The sequence below is a fragment of the Solanum pennellii genome, chromosome 6 (assembly GCF_001406875.1).
Source record: "Solanum pennellii chromosome 6, SPENNV200".
NCBI lineage: Eukaryota > Viridiplantae > Streptophyta > Magnoliopsida > Solanales > Solanaceae > Solanum > Solanum pennellii.
The window spans coordinates 60,447,253-60,469,123 of NC_028642.1; the positions used below are offsets into that span (position 1 = coordinate 60,447,253).

Genomic DNA, 21,871 nt, shown 5'->3' on the forward strand with positions numbered 1-21,871 from the left:
ACATCAGTTGGAATACAAAATTGACTTTGTTGGTATATCATTATGATGAACACAAAAAATACAAACTTTTCTGAATACAATGTGAGAATTAAATACAAAATGATCACAGTAAAATACTCACCACAATTTGATATTCAATTTTAATTTGAATTGTAAAGTGAACACATAAAATATAAAAGTTGTTGGTATACAATTATGATGAAAACATAATGAAAAAGAAATACAAACTTTTTGTCATTGAAAATTAAGATTGAAATACAAAATGAGCACAATAAATACTCACTTAAGTTGAAATACAAATGTGACTTTGTTGGTATACCATTATGATGAATATAAAATTTAAAAAAATAGTTTTTATTTGCATACAAAGTGATATTGAAATGTAAAATAAACAAATTAAAATATAAAATTAGCGTCATTTGTGTTCTAAGTTTCAATTATGATATTTGAAAAATAGAACATTGTTGATTAAGTTGAATACCTCTAGTAATTCTAATAGATTCTGCCATTGGAGAGTGATCTAGAGTTTATCAAACCGAAAAAGTGATTTCAACTACAAACAATAATTTTGAACGATTTACACAAAAATAAAATCATAAAACAAGTATTAAAAGACGGATAACGACTCATATTTTAATAAAAGAGATTGTGTGAATATCTTTATAAATATATTTTTCTGGAAAAAAGAAGAAGAAGAGAGGCAGATTTTGAAATGGAGAAGAATTGGAAGATGAAAACATGAGAGAGAGAAAATACTTCATTTTCTTAAATACATGTGAGAGAGGATTAATTGGAAAATTTGTAATTAAAATGAGATAAAATAGGAAGTAAATTAAAATACACAATCCTTTCTAAAATAATGACATTTTTGACATTTTTACTAATATTTATAAAGTATGGAGGTTTTTACTAATTAAGTCAAGTTATTTGACTAGTTTACTAATTTTTCCTTAATAAATGGGAATGTTATGTTGTGCCATTTAATATTGTAGCTAGAGACTAGTGGTCCAGACATAAATCGCCAAATATTTAGGCCCAACACCGTTTGGATTTGAGCTTTTTTTTCATGATAATTTTTATTTGAAAAAAGTTATTCGTGTATTATTTTTGATACATAAAGTTGAAGGACATCTGCATAAAAGGCCACCTTTAAGTGTTTGTAGTTTTGTAAAAATAGTTGATTTAACTTATCAAGTAGATTTTGAGTAAGAGGTGATATAATCTTTATTCAATTTATTTTAATCGTCTAAATTAACTCAATCCTCTCATTTAACTCTTATCTCCAACTCCTCCTTTTCTTCAATTTAATGAGTAGGTGAATTTATTTATGTTAAAGCTAGTGGTTAATACCACCATGTTTCAACTAATAAATGTGACACCTTTTTAAAAAAAATTCTTGAGACTGATTTTTTCTAATTTTTCCATGAATTAGCATATGAATTTTTTTCTAAAAAATTGATTTAAATTACATATTTAAATACTATGTAAAATAATATTATAAGTTCCAAAAATTAACAATTTAAATTTTTTAAAAAAGAAAATTACCTAAATACACATCTTATTTATTATTATTCTAAAATTTCCTATCTTTTTTTTAAAAAGAATCAAAAATCCCCTCTCGGCACATCACTTCCCTCTTGCTCACACATCCCTATCCCCTATCGGATACATCTCTCCCCTATGTATCTGGATGTATTGACCCTCTCTGATACATCAATTCCCTAAGTATCCAAATGTTCTATCCACAAATATTTGTTGACTGGAACTCCATTAATGTATCCAAACTCTATTAATTTTAAGAGACTTTTGTATTTAAAAAAGAATAGAAAATAATATAATTAATTCTTAATACGACGAATTTATGTAATCAGACATTTTAAATACATAAAAAATTAGCGATCAAAGAATATTTATGTCTCTCAAAAATCAACACATATAAATCGAAACAAAGATAGATTATGTTGCAAAAGAAGGTCGAAGTAGGTGGAAAGGAATTTGAGATGTGTCTTGTCTATTTGTCCCAAATAGGAAACAATTTATAAATTTTGTAGATCTACCATATCTCCACTCTCATCTTATTGTTGATGTGTTATCTTTAAAGCACACTTTGCCTGCCATATATTGTCCAACATCCAGGTAGCAGTATAAATTATATATTGATCTAGAAATATAGGCAAGAGAAACAACTTCTTTTACCACCCACCACATAAGAGGTGCATCTTTGTTGGCAAAAGATAAAGCCAAACATAGTGTGTTCGTTTCATACGGTGGAAATCTTTTTTACAAAATTCTATTCAAAATATTTTATTTTTTTTCTAGGAAATAAATTTCTTTAAAGACTAGAAAAATGGGTTTTGTGTGAATATAGCTAGAGAAAACAAATTCTAGCACTCGAGGACGTGGTCATTAATTTATTTTTCGCTCTACCAAAAACACCTACATATATGCATGATGCTCTTTGAAATATACCCACTAGCTAGTAAAATCTTTTGGCTATACGACAACTTCATGTGGTTGTTAATTAATATGATAAGGCGGTGCCATATATATCTCTTTGTACTTTGTCATGAATGAAAAGAAAAGAAAAGAAATGGCTTACTCTAAGAGTTGTGTATATATCAGGCTAATAAATACATTGAGTTAATTTAAGATCCTTTCTCACGACCACTCTGATTTGATGTTTCATCTTGTTAGGTGTTACTGCTATAGCTTTATCATAAAATAATAAATTTTTTCATTATGAAGAAGTCTAATATTTAATTTACTAAAATTGAACTGCTTAGGTTGTAGGAAGAATCTAGTAAGTAGTACTTAATTTACAAAACTATTCAATCGAAGTACTATTTTTATTTTTGTTGTGAATAAAGGCAAACTTGTGTATTTGTTTGCTGCCAAAATAACATGTGTCATAGTCCATCAGAGCTGTGGTTTATTTTGACCCAACAAGGCATCCTCTCTTTGGACCATAAATATGCTGCGTCTATAAATTATATTCTATATATATAGAGAGAGACGCTTCAAACTTACCAACTCCGTTCGCCTCAAATTATGTGATTAGTCAAACATTATTACAACGCTTCAAACTTGCCAAACCCATATTCTATATATCGTCACCATGCATCAAGTTTTAGACTGCTTACTAGAACTGAAGTCAGTAGTATTCAATTCAACATTCATGGTATTATATATGCAATAATGATATTTTTCCGTAGGATTTAAATCATATATGATAACCTAATCATAGTTAGTTTTCTAGGTTATACCTTTGTTTTACAATAAGTGTGCTTCAGAAAAGAATAAAAAAAGTGTTGCTTTATTTGTGTTGAGTAATTGTTTCCTACTACAGCTTAATACTTAATACTATTAAAGAAGTATTGATTTCTTGTCAAGAAATGATATCTAACGAATATGAGTAACTTAGTAAACAATATCTACGAGACAATAGGTGTGATGGTCGAGACAGGGGGGAAGATGTGTCTTGTCAAATTGGGTGTTGCTTGTCCTAAATGGGAAACAATATCTCACTGTTTTGATATACCTCATCTTTTAATCACTTTGCCTGCCATACATACATTGTCGAATATTTAGCTACAGGCAAGATCAACAAGCTCTTTCACCAGCCACCCCATCAGTGTTGTATCTTTTTAGGTCAAAACATATATACATGTTTGGTAGGGTGCAAATGTTTTCTAAGTTGAAAAATAAATAAATTGTAAGACAAATAAAGGAGTATTATATTAGTCAACGCTAACATCTCCTATCCCAACAAGCTAAGTATATATATATTTCCAGTCAAAACATGAATTTCTATCATAATTCAACAGCTTACCCTAACTAGAAATGATGAAATAATTAAACTACTCTTTCAAATAGCACTTTGGCTATGTGAAAGTTAATTGTTCTATCATCACAATAAGCTGAGTAGTAAAAACTTTTGGCAACAGTGAGAAAAGTGTCTTTGATATTGGCATCCAATTCGGAAGCATCTGAATGAGATAGCACGAGCTCTGCTAGCTGTTGCATGTCGCCTTCTATTTCTTCACTAAAAGTCAACATTCCTACCTGCTTTTCACTGTGTCCCTGAAATATATGCAGTTACACCACATAATATCTCCACCAAAAGATTTATTGTGCCCCGTAAAACCAAAAATAAATTACTATGTTTTTTTTCTTTTTTAATAATAAAAGGGCTTATATTATTTGTAGTGTAATTTTCCAGTTATACATATTATAGCTAAGAGATAGAGACTGATTTCTAAATTGTTTTTTAAGAAGAAATTAAAAATGTATTGTAATTTAATTTGGTGTCTAACCTTGTAGAGACGGAGTCGGTGAGAAACTCTATTGGTAATTTCCAATAGCCTTTGGTAAGTTGGATGGGACAACAATATCTCCTCCGATATCCAATGAACGCTGCACAAATTTAAGGTGCGAATTATGAGTTCAGCACCTCCTTCTCCTTCTCCTTCTCCTTCTCCTACCGTCAGTAGCCAATTTTCCCACTATATATAGAGAGAGAAAGAGAATCACACATCAAATTAGTGCATGTAATAAATTAATAAAGCAGGCGGGCAGGCAGGCAGCATATAATATATGTAAGTACTTACAGCATGACGCAAGTAGTGATGGATGTCTCTGCCATGTGTTAATAAGGCACTCAGTGAGAGATGATTTAGGGTTCCAAGAATGACCCCAACGAGCCTATCTTCTGTGTTGTACCTGTCATTGCCATGATCATCAATCAATCAACCGTTATTTTTATGTTGTAGAACATATAGATGATCAATGTTACCTCGAATTCAGAGTGGTGCTAGAGTAGTGTGCGAATTCGCAAAGAAATGCAGCTGCAGATACTTGTTGGGACCTCACACAGTCCATAAGAGCTGCGGTTTTGACCCAAGCCATTCGCCCGGTCGACCTTTGTGCCTCAAATATACTAGCACTGCCTAAATAGTACGTCACCAACAACCTTTTCTCGCTTAATCCAAACTCTCCTAGCCCGCATTCGTAGTACCACCTGCATGTAACCATCTATAAGTATAAATAATCTTTACTAAATGTAATTTAACCTGTTGCAACATGAATTACTTTTTGTGACTTCACACACTATAAAATTGGTAACTTACTTGCGAATTCTTCTCCACTCGAACTGGTGCAAAGCTTGGCAATTGTTATAGTCCGATTTCGCTAGCTCTAGGTATAGGCTATTGTTAACAAATGGCATCCTGTAGCACATTAATTCGAAAAATATGTTAGTAAGGTCAAAAAAGATTATTTGTGGCTAACGTGGAGGTGTAGTGAATTCTGACGACAAAGCACATCAGTATATCCAATGTTATTTTTAAAACAAGAAACTTTGATTTTTTTCAATTGTCCTTTGAAAAGGTCCCACCATTTCTCATGATAATTTATTGGTTGTATTCATTTGTTGAAAGATAAATCAATCATTCATGAGTGTTCATTTTAAATTGATAGTGAAACCAAACCAAACCAAACAAACAAAGAGACGGGCATAAGGTGAGTGTGCCGTCTTTTGCAACTATATATATGGTGGGGCTCCAATTATATATCACTAACTACCATCTTTTAAGAATTAAAACAACATTTTTTATGACTTCTTATGACAACAATGTATAAGTTAAAATAAGATACGTTATCCACTATATAACAACTAAAAGTTACTGTATATGATTGTGTAAATTCTCTCTATTCATATATTATTTTTATGCAAGAAGAGGTTATTGTGCAAAATTAATAAAGATTTATCAATCGCATGTAAAAAGTACCTATACAATGTTTTGCCAATCCACACGTCATCTTCACCACCATAATGTTCTAAAAAGAACCTTGTTTCTAGGCGGGGTAGGCTAGCATACCATGGCACATCTAATGCATATCCCACCTGTAAGATATAATGTTGTAGAATATCAAAACAAATGATTTGTGACAAAATAAATAAAAAATATAAGTTCAATTGCAGGTACCTACCTCTCCAGGTAAATCTTTAGTAATGATCCACTTGTCTAGCAGTTGATTTTGAGCTCGTTTTTCTCTTAGATAATTAGAAGTGAAAATTTTTGCATTTTCAAGTATTTTCTCTCCTGAGAACATTACATGAGATGCCCTATAAAGATTATACATTCCTGTCACTGCTTGATTTGATTGCCCCACGAAGCAGAAAAATTCACCTTTGCTCTCAAAATGTTTGAATACGTCTGACAAAAGACAACAACAAGTAGTACATTATGAGTACTACAATAGCATTTATATACTTTTGTTTCATTTTCTACATAACTAATAATACATTATATTACGTGTTTTTTATAAATAAAATTTAAATACAACTTTAGTTTTTTTTAAAAAATACAATAGCAAAAGGGGTCCATGGTAGGAAACTCCGCTAGATAATGACTAACCAGCAGAAACGGCGTAGCCATGCAAGCGCAAAAGTCTAAAAGCCATAGCCGTGTCATCAATGTCTTGAACTGGGGAATTTCTAGCCCAGCAGATTCCTTTATTTGTCCAATATCTTAAAAAACAAAAACATACACTATTATTATATTCCACAAGCACAATACTAAAAAAATAATAATACTAGCACAAGAAACCAAAAATAAAAAGGGAATTTCTCAACTCTTTTTTCTTAAAAAAAAATAGTACTATTAATAATACCTGCTAACGTAATCAATGCACTCTTTTATTTCTAGCTCAAAATATCGAGAAATTCCAAGCCTTTGCAACCGATCAACGGTCCAAATATGTTCAAATAGGTCCACTGGATACACATTTGGAACTGTACAACATATAAGTTGATTTCAATATCAATATTACACTGATAATATAATATAATATAATATAATATAGTATAGGAGTAATATTTATATACCTCCGCCGTTGAATTTGTGGACAGCATTTTTGAGATAATTGAGACAATTATGATCTTGAGTTTGCATAAGTGCGTATGCAGTGGAAGATGGAGAGAAGAGAAAAGAGCCATCAGTGCACTGAAATTGAAGCAACTTTTGCCAGTCCAAATCTGTCATTCCTTCCAAACTGTGGAGTAAAGTTGTGGGGACTTTGTGCATAATGTCCTTTGGTATCCTATTAGCACGCACATGTTACGTTATCATTACTCACATCCACATACAAGGTAATCAAAGTAAAAGTACTTCAACTTTTTGTATCCAAAATTAACTACCCTACTATAATCTAAATATGTTAATTAAAAAAAAAAATTATTCATATAATAAATTCATGAGCTACTTTTTCTTGTAATGGAGATCCTCTCCATATGAAATTAATCTGTTATTTGATTGTAAAAAAAAAGTGATCACATGCCAAAAGTGAACTTAAAAACAGTTTCTAGCTAGCTCTGAGTTTGATTAGAAGTATTTTCCAATACAGATTTGGTCAGGTTTTAATATGAATACTAGATATCAAGCGAAAAACAAAAACTAGAAAAGTGATAAAGAGTATGATTACCTTGTGAGCTTAAGTTGTCTACTGGCATAGATGTCTTGCAAGACGGGAGAATCATAAGGAAAATCTAAGCCTAACTTTTTAGCAATCTCAATGAGTGAAGGAAATGCCACTTCGAAGCCTATAGGCATGTGCTCTGCATTCTCATCACCAATCCTGCTCAAATTCTCTCTCATAAACGACATTCCTATAATCAAATATACGAAATTGTTAGTCATCGATCGAATCAATGAATAAAATTCATCAAATGCTTGTAATTACCAAGTAGAATCTTGTCAGGATGCAAGTTCCATGACTTCAAGGCAATAACACAAGCCAATGTGTTGATGACACGATCATAGACCAAGAAAATGGAGTTGTCACCCCATGAACCATCAGCCAACTGATTGTTCGCAATCCACTCAAGACTTGAAGGGAACTGAGGAGTTTCAGTTCCCTTCACATCTTTCACCATGGCAACCCATGCTGTGTCATAAGCCGAGACGCTTATTTCTCCGTCTCCCATTGATCCTAGCATCGATCGAATAGCATCGATATGTTCCTTGTTGGAGGATGGATCGTACACCTTTTACATACACACACAAATTATGTGAGGTTGATTAATTAAACACCGTAAAATTATAGTATTATGTCTGAAACACCTGCCTTTTATTATACTCAAACGAATAAAACTAATTTTTTTATTAAAAAAATAAATAAATTATTTTTTCTATTTTGGCCTCAACAACAACCTCAAGTGTGTGTGTTTCCACGTCCACTTCCTCTGCGATGTCGTCCCACTTGATAACCGGCAACGAACCACTTTGCACCTCTTTGTAATCTGTAATTTTAATTTTTTGGGGGTGTGAAAGAATTCACAAGTTTATAAAAATCGCTTAGAAAATTACTACTATATCACCTTTTGTACGACGTCTAGAAACAGCATTACATTGCAAAATTCGATTGAATTCAACATGTTCTCTGTTGCCTGTATAAAACGAACAAAAAAAAATCCTCCCTTAAAAACTCCGCTATAGATGCATCAGACAAAACAAAACAAAAAAAGAACAAAGATGACTATAGATTTTGAATTCTAAAATTGATTTGAACATGAAAATTTCCAAACTTGATTTTTGATAGAGAAATAAGAAAAAGTAAACCGTGAGTGTTATATAAAGTTTTTTATATAATCTAAAAATTGTGCATCTACTGTGACTAGCTAGTATTAAAGTTGAAAACGACTACTTACTTTTATGTGTCAATTAAATAAAGAATTTAAGAAGAAGAAGGAGTAGAGTAGAAATTAATTAAGTAGAAAAGAAAAACTTACTTCTAAGGAATTTGAAAGGTTGATTTGGTGGAGAAGAAGAAGAAGGAGGTTGATAGTGAGCAGTGAGGCTAAATCTTAAAAAAGAAGCTGAGATCGACATGTTTGTTTTTAATTTGTTGATGAGAAAAACTAATTATAATTATGTATACTAATTTTATATTTATACTACTAAGTAAAAAGGCAATTAGTAATGATGATATATTTTTTGTTTGTTATGACTTATGAGGGAGGGTGGAATGAAAAAGATGAGGTTGGAGAGGATTTATATAGAGGGAGGAAAGGAAAAAAAAGACAGAAATGACTTCACGAGGGATGCCCTCTGTAGGTACATTAGGATCAAATCCAAATACATTTTCCTTTAATATTTATCTTCTTCTTTTTTCTATACATTTTTACTTAAATATTTCTTTGACCATAGCTTTTCTAAAAATATACTATATTATTGTAGTTTTAAAGATTTTCCATAAATATACTTTGCTCATAATTTTCTTTTTTTCCTGAAATGTTCTTTAACCCATACATTTTGAAAATAACTTTGAATTTATTTTTAAAAATATTTCTTTCATCATAGTTTTTCTAAAGTAAATTTTATTAAATATATTTTTGACCATAGTTTTCAAAAGTAATTCTTAAAGTTTTTCCTTAAATATTACTTTGACTATAAAAATTTATTATGATTTTAAAAATATGATATTCAACACAATTTAAAAGATTTTCCTTGAATATTCATTGCTCATAAATTTTAATTTCTTTTTAATTGGTAGATTTTGAAAGTAGTTTTTGAAGTTTTTCCTTAAATATTTATTTGACTATAAAATTTAATGATATAATCTTCAGTTATAAATTTTGCTAATAGTTTTTGAAAATTAATCATAAAAATAATTAATTAGAATTACTTCCGATCTTTTAATAATGAGTTTTGAAAGTTTTTTTTTTTCTTTCAAAAAAATCCTTTAACTATTTGTTTGGTCATGAAGTAAAGTTTAATCATAAAAAATTGATCTTTAGTCGTTGATTATGAAATTTATTTTTAAAAGTCTTATCTATTTATCATAAAAATGTGATCTTTAACCATAAACTTTTATAGTAAACTTTAAAATATTTCCTCAAATATATATTTTCCATGAAGTAAAATTCTATGTTATAGTATTGATATTCATTCATATATTTTGGAGAAGTTTTCAAAAAACTTCCTCAAATAGAATTTGATCATAAAAAATGAACTTTCTTTGTAAATTTTGGGAGTTCCTTTTTTTTTTTAAAAAAAAATCTTAAATATTTGTTTCACCAAGAAGTAATATATAATTGATTATAAAAAAAATAAATTTTAGTAATAAATTTTGGAAGTGATTTTTCAAAATTTTCATTTGAAATATTTATTTTGGATATGAAACAAAATTTGACCATAGAAATCTGGTCCAATCATAGATTATTAGAGTAGTAATTAAAATATTGACCTCATATATTTTTGATCATGAAATAAAATTTTATGATTAAAAAATAATTTTTAGTCATGAATTTTGAGAGTATTTTTTAGTTTTTTTCCTTAAATATCTTTTTGACATTCAAATAACATTTGACCATAAAAAATTAATCTTCAATCATAGATTTTAGGATAATTTTTTATAAAAATTCCTTAAATATTGGTTTGACCGTGACATAAAATTTCTCTTGATTTGGTTGTATATTTTTTGTACTTTTTCCATAAGAATCTCTTTGACCATCAAGTAAAATTTGTTTATAAAAGCTAATATTTTGCCATAGGTTTTTGTCATAGCTATTTCAAAAAAAAAAGTCGCTCTATCAATTCAAATGGCAGAACCAAATGATGCAAACGAAAATCACCAATTAATAATTGATATTATCTCAGATAACATTAGAGAGACAGCATATAAGAAACAAGAAACAACGTTAATATTTCAAATAAATGATGACATTGAAGTAGCAAGCCAAGAAGAAGGCTATATAGGTTCTTACTACCAAGCAAGTATTGTTCATCCGATTGGTGCTTATCATTACAAAGTCAAATACAAAACACTGGTGAATGATGATAAAACGACGCCACTAGAGGAGTCGGTACATGTTTCAGAGGTCCGTCCTATTCCACCTGCTATTCCACATGAAACAAGGCCAATGGAAATCTACGAGATCGTTGATGTGTATGCCAATGAGGGATGGTGGTTCGGGGTAATCACTGCCAAAGTTGAACAAGATTACTATGTCTATTTTCCTACTACAGAAGATACCGTTGCCTATTCTATTGATAAGTTGAGGGTTCATCAAGAATGGTCTGATGGCAACTGGATAATTCCTTTATTACGTTAAGTTTAATTTTTTCATTGTATTGTCATATCATATATGTATTTAACTTGATCATTTTCAGTATTAGCATGTATGTTGATATGTTATTTCAAGACTCAAAGAATTGAATGCTACATTTTAAAGGCTTTCATGACCAGACATTTTTAACATTTATTTTATATAATATATTGTTTTTTATTTATATAAAGTAAAAAAATGAATACTTTTTTCATACTATTTTATATAGTATATTATTTTTTATTTATAAAAAAATAATAATATATATATACTTATGTATTTAAACATTAGGATAATTAAATAGTTGTGTAATATTAAGAAATTAGAATAATATTTCTTTGTAAAGTAAGTGTCAATCAAACATCATTATATTTATAAAATATTTTGAAATGAAGGTAACATTATTATTGTTCAGATTACGAACTCCCAAATTTAAAGGGCTAAAGTTTAATATTTCAAATTTATAATTTTCAACCTCAATAATTCTACAATTTTTATTTTGAGAAGGCCAAACTTTAAAAACCTTATAAATTCAACTATTATTATATAAATAGGGTCCTAAAGTCTGATTTTTGTGTACTTTTCCTTGCACTATTGGACAAGTACTCGGTATTTACTTTCAATTCAAATACATTCAAATTAAATAGGAGAAGTCTAGAAGGCTATCCACTTAACATTTGATGATCTAAGGAATTGATTAATGTTTCATATGTGTTTTATTCCATAAGTATATAACAATATTTAATCCTTAATAATAAAGTAAATAAAACTAGTGTATATTGCGAGATGAGAAGATATTAATCACCTCTAAAATCAAGAATCCCAAGAATCAATATATTTCCATCATCTGCTTAAATTGCCCATCACATTTTAATTTGGAGCAAATTCATATAGGATTCAAAGGTTCATTATATATAAATAATTATATATATGTGGAACATCTTTTTTTATATATTTATTTTTCGTACTATATACTATTATAATGAAATTTATAATTCCATCACCAAACAATGAGCAGTACTATGGTGTTGACATTATCACTTTTTCTATGTGTCTTGTTATTTCTTAACAGGAAACATGAGAATGAGAATAAGAGACATTAAATGAACAAAGGTCATGTTAACAATCTGACGAGGACCACTCGCGGATTTTTAAAAAGATCCTCCTTAATCAAATATTTTAAATTTAAATCTAAAAATAATTTTTAAAATGAGTATATTTTATTTATAAAAGAGGATCTCTTAATGTTTATCAAAATTAGTTAGATCATTGAGAAGTAACTATGTAATTATTAAAACGAGCAAATTAATAATGACCACTAAGAATATATGTGTTGGAGTGAACTAGGACTAAAAAATAATTTTAATTAGACATTTCAATTATTTAAGAAATTTCTACTAAAAAATATTTTTCTTTAAATGAATCCTACATCATGCGTATTTAAATTGTCCGAATCATAATATATAATAATTTGAAACATGTTAATTAATGAATCAATTATTTAAGAAATTTCTATTTTTCTTGAAATGAATCCTACATCATGCGTATTCAAATTGTCCGAATCATAATATATAATAATTTGAAACACGTTAATTAATGAATCAATTATTTAAGAAATTTCTAAATGAATCTATTTTTCCATGGAATATGTGGGTGAGAGATTAATAATAATGACTAATGAGATTGGGCAACCCCATCAACGTAGTAAACAGTGGTGAATATTATCTTTTTGATTATGCGGAGTACTCGCCAAGACGAAAACCACCAAAGACTAAGTATTTTTTGGCCATCATACCTGCCCACCAATCAAATTCCACTGGTTAACATTAAACGATATGAGATTCTTTGCTTTTTATTTTCTTTTCAATTTTACTGTTTATGAATGATGGATTTGACGAAATTAACATATCTCATCTATATAATATTCCTTTATGCAACCTTAATGTAACGACTCATTTGGTCGTTTTAAATATTAGAGGTTTTTTTTTCATAAATACTTTTTAATAGATTTTAAATGAGTATTTTGAACTATTCGTAATTATAATTATGAAATTAGTGAGATAGTTTTAATAATTAATTTAGTTTGTGATAAAAGAAGATAACATTAAAATTAATAGTGGGTTACTTTCACCACTCTTATAACTAGTCATATAATAATTAGGGTATAAATAATCTGTAGAAGAAAAGAAAAGAGCGGAAGAGGAGAATGACTTTAGATTGGAAATATTGGGAGGCACTGAGGAAATGAAAAGCATTGGAGAAGTAACAGTTTGACTTCGGTGGAGGTAGGTTATGGTTTATGCTATTTAATAGTAAACTCTTAATAGTGATTGATATGCATTGAATAATATTTTAAAGTTTTCTATCTACTTGGTTGTGTGGTTGTGTGGCTTGGTTGTCTGTTTTGTGATTGGTCTGAAATCATGAGACCATAAAATTTATATTTTTGAACCCTCTCTATCGAAGTGATGCCTTGAATAAAGAATGTTTGATGAAATATTGTTAATAAATTCAAAGTGGTGAAAATATTTAATAAATGAATGATATTATTGGATCGGAGTGTCACGTTCTAATACGGTATTCTTAGATCGGAGTCACGTTTCGACAAGGTATTCTTAGATTGGAGTGTCACGTTCGACACGGTATTATTGGATCGGCGTGTCACGTTCCTGCACGTTATTCATGAATCGGAATGTCACGTTCTGACACGTATAATTGGATCGGAGTGTCACGTTCCAACACGTATAATTGGATCGGAGTGTCACGTTCTGACACGGTAACATTAAAGGAAAAAGTTATTGAATTAACTTAACATACTCAATCTCAAAGAATCCATTTCCCAAATGAGCGTGGTGTGGAGGGATGAGTCCCCATATGTGTACTGGATATTGTGAGTGATTGTGTACTGCTTCCATTGTCACTTGTTCATGTTGTTTGTTGCTTGCCACCCGTTAAGTGTCATAGTTGATATCATGCTATTATTCATTATATATTAATTTTATTTTGGGTTGGCCGATGAAACCTACTCACTACATGTTGCCCCGTATTGAGCCCTACTTGTGTTTTCCTTTGTTTCCTTTTATGGAGTGCAGTTAGTGTACCAGTGACTTCGACTCGCCTTCATCTCTAGTCAGTCTCAAGCATATCAGGTTCCAGGTTGAGTTACACATTCAAGCTCGGATCGGATTATCTCGGTTATGACATGATGTCCTTAGTTTTCGGACATAAAGTATTTTAATTAATTATTTTGGTGTCTTTAATACTCTTAGACTTAGTATTTGAAAATTAGATGTCCTTGAAATGATGACTTTCAAGCTTTGAAAAATGATACTTTAATAAGTTTTTGGAGCTTCCGCATTATTTTTGTTATTCGTAGTTGACTTATTGGCATATATTGGGTTTGAATCTCTTTATTCGCCCACTTAGGAGGTTAAGTGTGGGTTCCACTCGCGATTGTAATTCTTAGTTTTACATCATATTTAAGGAGTCAATTTCCTAAATTGTCACCCAAATTAAGAGAATTGACTTGAAATATCATATATATTTTATTTAAGATTAAAATATAACTCAAGTTTATTAATTTCCTCCAAATATACTTGACACTTCAAAAGTCTCAGTTTCTCCTAGTAGACATGACATGTCAGTTGTCGCTAAGGTCTTCTTTTTTTAATAATAGACTAATTTAATTCATTAAAATCATCTAACTAAAATATCTATCATATTATTTTTTTTTAAAAAAAAGTATGTTAGTTTATTAAATAATTTTTCATACTTAAGAATCTTTTATCTTAATTAATTTTTTAATTTTTTTATGTTATGAAAAATACGTTTTTAAAATATACTATAATGTTATCAATTAAGAATACTTATAATTACATACTTTATAAGTATTCAATATATCGGACGAACAAATTTCAAAATACACAATTAATGTGATTGTAATAGTTAATTGCCTTTAATATTAATGTTTATAAATATGTTTTTATAAGTATTCAAAATTAATGACATTACAGTACGTTCAAAAACATATTTTTCATGATATAAAAAAATAAAAAGTTTAATTATGATAAAAGATTTTAAGTATGAAAATTTATTAAACTAATATATTTTTGTAAAAAAATAATATGATTATTGTTTTTAGTTAAATGAGTTTAATGAATTAAATTAATCTATTATTAAAAAAAAGATTTTAATGACATGTCATGTCAATTAGGGGTGTACATGACCAGGTTGGTTCGTGTTTTTAAAATATCAAATCAAATCATTTGTGTAAAAATTTTAAATTTATAAACCAAACAAAACTAATAAAATTCGGATTTTTTTGAGTGTTTCAACCTCGGGTTGGTTCGGGTTTTTAAAATACAAAATCAAATCATTGTGTCAAATTTTTAAATTTATAAATCAAACCAAACTAATAAACCTCGGATTTTTGGATTTTTTCGATAAAGTTTGCATACAAACATATAAGTAACTTGTGCTCCGAATATATCTTTAGTCCAACCAAAATACATCTAAGGTATTTCTTAGGACCCGTTTGACCATGTGACATGGTATCATGATATGGAATTATGATATGGTATCATGATATAGAATCATGAAATGAAATTGAAGTTTTGTTCGGACATGCGATATGGAATTTTGGTGTTGTACATTTTCTCATAAACATAAAAATCTCATAAGTTCTAAAACTATTAAAATAGCCCAAATTGTTTATTCAATCTTATCAAATAAACAAAAAATTATAAAACCGCATAATAAATTATTACAAAACTATTTGTTCTCCACTTAAGTAATTGTTTCAATCTAACTTGCAACCTAACTTTCACTTCTCATCAATATATTTGAATAAAAATGAAACACATTTGACGGGCTCTTCAAGATTTTATACTCAACAATCGTGAAGTGTGAGTTAAAGTGACTACGTGTTGGTGAGAATAATAAATTTTACGTCGGTGCGAATAATAAATTTTCAAAAGTAATGACGTGATTATAAATTTTATTTACATGTGAAATAAATGGTTAGTTGATATAAATGTGGGGTTGTATTAACAAAATATAAATTTGTGGTCAATTTTTGGATAAAATATCTCAAATCATGATATGGTATTCTCATATGATTCCATATCATGGTTTTTGGAGAATATAGAATAATGATCGATGCAATCTAAATAAAATCATATATCCAAACGCTAATTCCATCTCACAATACCATACTACAATATGATATCGCATGGTCAAACGTCTACAATAGAGAAATAACACAAAATTTGAGATGAGTATTGCTTACATAAAAATAATCAATAAAAAATAATAATGAATTCATCATATAAAATAAATATTGTATAGTCATAATGAAAATAGTCATAATTTAAAAGTACTAAATCATGCTAAAATAAGTTAATTATTTACACTAAATATTTAAGGGGAAAAAATTAGATTATGTATTTTAATTGTCTAAACCAATGTAAAACTAAAGAACAAATATTCAATATTATTGTCATTGTTAGTGTTGAATTGATTTTCTTTTTTGCATTAGTATTAATTTGATTTTGATTTAAATTCTATTATAATTATCAACATCTATGAACTATAATCGTTATTGGATTATTCCGAATTCTAAGTTTTAAACTTGATATAATATATTAAAAGATAAAAACTATGAAATAGTATATGAAATATTTTAAAATGATATCAAAGGAAATATTTTTATGTATAAAATAAAATTTTAAAATTATATATATAGTATCGGGTTGATTTGATCTCGGGTTGGTTTTTTTTAGTTAAAATCAAACCAACCCAAATATAATCGAGATTTTTTTCCGATACCAAAGCAGTAGTCGAGTTTTTTTCGATTTGATTCGATTTTGTACACCCCTAATGCCAAACATGAGAGAGTGAGACTTTTGAAGTGTCAAACATATTTGGAGAAAAATTAATAAATAGTGACAGTTGAATGATAAATTGATCCAAAATAAAACATAAACGATAATTGAGTGATATTTCAGATAATCCTCTTAATTTAAATGACTATTTAGGAAATTGACTCCGATTGAAGTTTGTTTGATTTATACTAGGCTCATTTTTGTACTGTTTCACTTGTATTTAAGCTAAAATAGCTTAACTAAACACTGAAAGGATATGATGTCATGTCATAGTACGAAATACTCCAAAACATTATAAGTAAAACTTAATAATATATTCAATATGACAATATTCAACTAACTTCTTGTTACTTTCAACATTAAGCTATTTTACACCCGCATGAATTAGTCAGACAATGATGTTATAGTTTCTATTAAGGATAATGTATAAGTACTCCCTCAACTTATGCCCAAAATTTCAGAGACATACTTATATTATACTTGGGTCCTATTACCCCCTCAACTTATTTTATTAATAATTTTCTGTCACTTTTCGGCCTACGTGGCACTATCTTGTGGGTCCAACGCTGGTTGACTTTTTCTTCAAGCTAGTGCCACGTAGGCCAAAAAGAGGTAGAAAATTACTTATAAAATAAGTCCAGGGGGCAATAGGACCCTTAGTATAATATAAGTGTGTCTCTGAAATTTCGGATATAGGTTGAGGGGGTACTTGTGCATTATCCCTTTCTATTATATAGAATAGTGAAGTGGTAGGACAACCAAGTGTAAAATTATTATTTCATTCTAACAAAAATTTATTAAGAAAGATAGTAAACAATCTAGAAAAATCTTTCTATATATGAAGTGAATAATGATCAGGGGTAAAAATGTAATTTCACGCTATCAAAAATGATAACATGAAAATTAAATATTTCTAGAAACATCTTTAGTTATTTTTATTAGGAAAAATTGTACATAATAGCAAACATTTAAATCAAAATAAATCCTATAGCTACTGTTTAATTCATTTGTATTCCGTAGCAAATGTTGCACAATTTTTGCCATTTGGTTCAGACCCACACATCTAAAAAAAAGCGAGAGATTTATTTTTATACAAATTCATTCCTTATATTTTCTCTCCCATTTTCTTTCAATTATCCCTAAAATTTCTTCCCAGATCAATTAATTCACACTGTGTTTTTATGCAAATCCGTTAGATATCTTTACTCTCCCAACTTCTTTCAATTTTTCCTAAAATCTCTCTCCAAATTCAAATTTTCTTTAAAAATTAATATAGTTTCCACTAATATAGATTTTAATTATATACAAATTTTTAAAATTATAATATATATTCCACTAATACAAATTTTAATTTTATATATAGAGAGAGATTTCACTTATACATATGTATACATATACAATTGACAGAAATGAAATGTATAAACTGCATTTCTGTTTGTATAAAGCGAGAGAAAATTGTATATATACATGCAAATACATATATTTTCGTCCTATACACTTAAAATTATACAATAAAAATACTCTCCTGCCCAGTTTCTTTTGCCTTTCTCTCTTTATCGTTTTATACAAATTCAAATCGTATATATTTCGCTTTTCTTGTTTTATACAATTAGATTCAATTGTATATTCCCTACCCAAGTCTCTGTTGTCTTTCTCTCTTTCTCATTTTATACAAATTCAAATTATAATCGTCCGATACACTTATAATTATACAATACAAATACTTTTCTGCCCAAGTCTCTTTTGCCTTTCTCTCTTTCTCGTTTTATACAAATTTAAATTGTATATAATTTCTCTCTTTCTCATTTTATACAATTCGTTTTATACAATTCACTTCAATTGTATATGTATAGCGAATTATACTTATATATATTTGCTATGGAGCGCAATTATGCAAATTTTGCTATAACATACAAGTACGAATTTTGTGTTTGCTATATGTGAAAGTTGCTCTTTTTATTACTATTAACTTATTTTGTTATTACTTCACTTTTTTTATGAGTCATTGTAATATCTATTCATTAATCTATTTTACTATTACTTTAATTTAACTCTAAATATTTTTTCTATTCATTATGCTTATAAAAAATATCTACTTTAATATAAATATACATTATGAATTACTCATTTTCACCTTTATTTTGACTCTAATTAATATACTTGAAAAGAAATAAGTGTGATAAAATTAAAAATATGTATTAGATTGAAATAAAGAAAAAGATATTAAAAATATAATTTTACAAATAAAAATGAATAGGATAATATATTTACATTTAAGACGATTAATAATTGAAATGAAATTTCATTATAACAAAAATCTATTACGAAAAATAATTAATTCTAGAAACATCTTTTTGCATGGTGATCAAATTTAAAATATAGCTTCACGCAAACAAAAATCTATCAAGAATGATGAAAAGAACTAAATAGTTCTAGAAATATTTTCAGTTATTATTATTATCATCAACTCAGTTTGTTATTACTTTACTTTTCTATGAGTTTCTGTGATATCTGCTCATTACTCTATTTTATTATTACTTTAATTTAATTCTCAATATTTTTTATAATTCATATACTTACTAAAAATGCCTACTTTAATATAAAATTCATTATTTAAAAAATATAATTTATTACTTTTATTTTGGCTCTAATTAATACACCTAAAAAAAATAAGTGTGATAAATTAATAATATATATTAGATTGTAATTAAAGAATAAATAAAAGTAATTTTTAATATTGAAAAATAATATCTTAAAGATATCAAAAAGTAACTTTACAAATAAAATGTATAGAATGATATATTTGCATTTAAAGTAAACTAAAAATGTTGACTAGATTATAAAAAAGGTAGTTCTTCATTAAAATATATAATAAATTTTTTACTTTTATTTGATTTCAAACATAATAATCTGAATAGTGAATTAATGTAAGTTTGGTTTAAATTCAAAGTTGACAGGTCAAAATGTGATATTTTTCTATATTTTTTATATAGAAATATGATAATATGGTCATTTTCATATATATTTCATTTTAAAATTCTATTTTTAAATTTGTCAAAATATTTCTATAAGTGGCTGAATTTCCTGCATAAATTACATGATTATTCTAGAAACTATAAGTTCTAAGAGTTTTCTAGAACTAAATCCCTGATACAAGTAAATAAACACTAACACATTCTTTATTTCATTCACTCCACAAATCTCTCCCCTCTCATGTCTTATACCAATAAATTTCTCGCCATTTATTTCTAATTTGCATCCTAAAATAATACACACTTCTATATAGATCTCTTATTAGGAAGATCAATAATGCAATTTTTTTTCAACATTAAGAACTTTATTTTTTAGTTAATTCCCTACATAGTGGCTCTACTCTTGTAAAATAATTATAAGACAAAAGTAAAATTCACTATTTCTTAGTGAACACATCATTTTTTAGATTTGTACTCAATATAACAAATTTTCAACAAATCAATTGATTCACGTTTTTCAAACATTCTTATGAATATGAAAATTGACCAATTAACATTTTAAATCCAAGATCAATCACAAGTGCAATTCTCAAAAGACATAATTCATAAGGAATGCATCCCATGGTCAAGCTCTTCAATATCAAAAATTTTAAAAATTTCGGAGCATGTTATGTCCTTTCCTTTGGGACGTTGCTTTACTTTTTGGATTGTAAAATTATTTTTTGAAATATTTAATTTACTTGATTTCTCTTTTTATATGTAATCCCAAAACTTCGCTGACATATATGTCAAATTTAATTCATTGAGAAACATATATTTATTTATTACTATTATATCATCAGTTAAAATCATTTTAAGCAAGTTATATAAATAACTATTTTTACTATCTCATGTTAAATTACTGCAATATATATTATATTAACTTTTGTTAATATTTTTAAATTCTCATTATTCGAGATAAAACATAAACATTCATCTTTAGACATATAAATTACTTTAGAAGAAAGTTCTTTCCTTACCATCTTAAATTGTTCTCCTAATTTTAATGAATATAAAAACAAAATATAAAATCGTAACTTTTTTTTAAATCTTTTTATCATTTCGTAAAAAATGAGATGATTCATTCTAATATTTTTTCAAGTAAGTCATTATTTTTGTTTGCTAAACACTTATAAATTTTTTTAATAAGTTTACTCAAAACAAATCTATAGATGGGATCAGTACGAAAATTGCTAATATATTAAAACTCATAATTATAATCTATTTTCTTGAGTGATTTTTAAATAAAATAGAAAAGAATTTCATTAAATTAATTATTTAATTTAAATATATATTTTGACATGATATTAATCATTAAAAAATCTAATATATTATTATTATTATCTCTTATTATATTTATGGTAAAATGTCAAAGTAATTTTTTTATTCGAAACTAATTCAATTACTATTATAAATATATATAATGTTGTAATATTGAACCCGTAAATGAACTTTTCATTACGAATTGGTTAATCAATGATTAGTATTTTATCAAATGAAAAGCTTATGGTGCAAATATTAATAAAAGAAGATGATAACATTGTAGAAAATAGATACTACTTGCGAAAATATATGAAGATCGATAAACTTTTTCAAAGATATCAACATTTTATATGTTTCTCGAAATGTGAAATGTTTTAACTCATAATCTAACGCAATTCTCTATTTTGTTGCTGCATAGAATTTTTTGAAATTCAACTTTCTTGATTTGGGTTGTAAACCATGCATTTATGTCGTATGAACATTTGAAAAAGATTATTAAGTAATATATTGAAGTTGTTTATTGTAAAAAAAAAAAGGTATAAAGTATAGAAATATCATATATTTAGAGGCTAATTACGTCCTATGGTAGAAGTTTTCTCAATTACAAA

General features: G+C 27.7%; 2 protein-coding genes across 2 annotated transcripts; one reads left to right on the forward strand and one right to left on the reverse strand.

Moving 5' to 3' along the window:
- Positions 1 to 3,710: 3,710 nt before the first annotated feature.
- Positions 3,711 to 9,010, reverse strand: LOC107021672 (ent-copalyl diphosphate synthase, chloroplastic). The gene is made up of 15 exons (XM_015222371.2): positions 8,789 to 9,010; positions 8,378 to 8,446; positions 8,211 to 8,299; positions 7,741 to 8,044; positions 7,483 to 7,666; positions 6,887 to 7,101; positions 6,673 to 6,793; positions 6,417 to 6,529; positions 5,989 to 6,215; positions 5,787 to 5,902; positions 5,127 to 5,225; positions 4,793 to 5,017; positions 4,608 to 4,719; positions 4,314 to 4,502; positions 3,711 to 4,080 (listed from the first exon to the last, which is right to left on the reverse strand). The coding sequence occupies exons 1-15, from the start codon at positions 8,886 to 8,888 to the stop codon at positions 3,853 to 3,855; spliced, it is 2,391 nt and encodes a 796-aa protein (XP_015077857.1). The 5' UTR covers positions 8,889 to 9,010; the 3' UTR covers positions 3,711 to 3,852.
- A 1,590-nt stretch (positions 9,011 to 10,600) lies between these two features.
- Positions 10,601 to 11,113, forward strand: LOC107022525 (DUF724 domain-containing protein 2-like). Its single transcript, XM_015223120.1, has one exon. It carries the CDS (start codon positions 10,601 to 10,603, stop codon positions 11,111 to 11,113), a length of 513 nt encoding a protein of 170 aa, XP_015078606.1.
- The last annotated feature ends 10,758 nt before the right edge of the window (positions 11,114 to 21,871 follow it).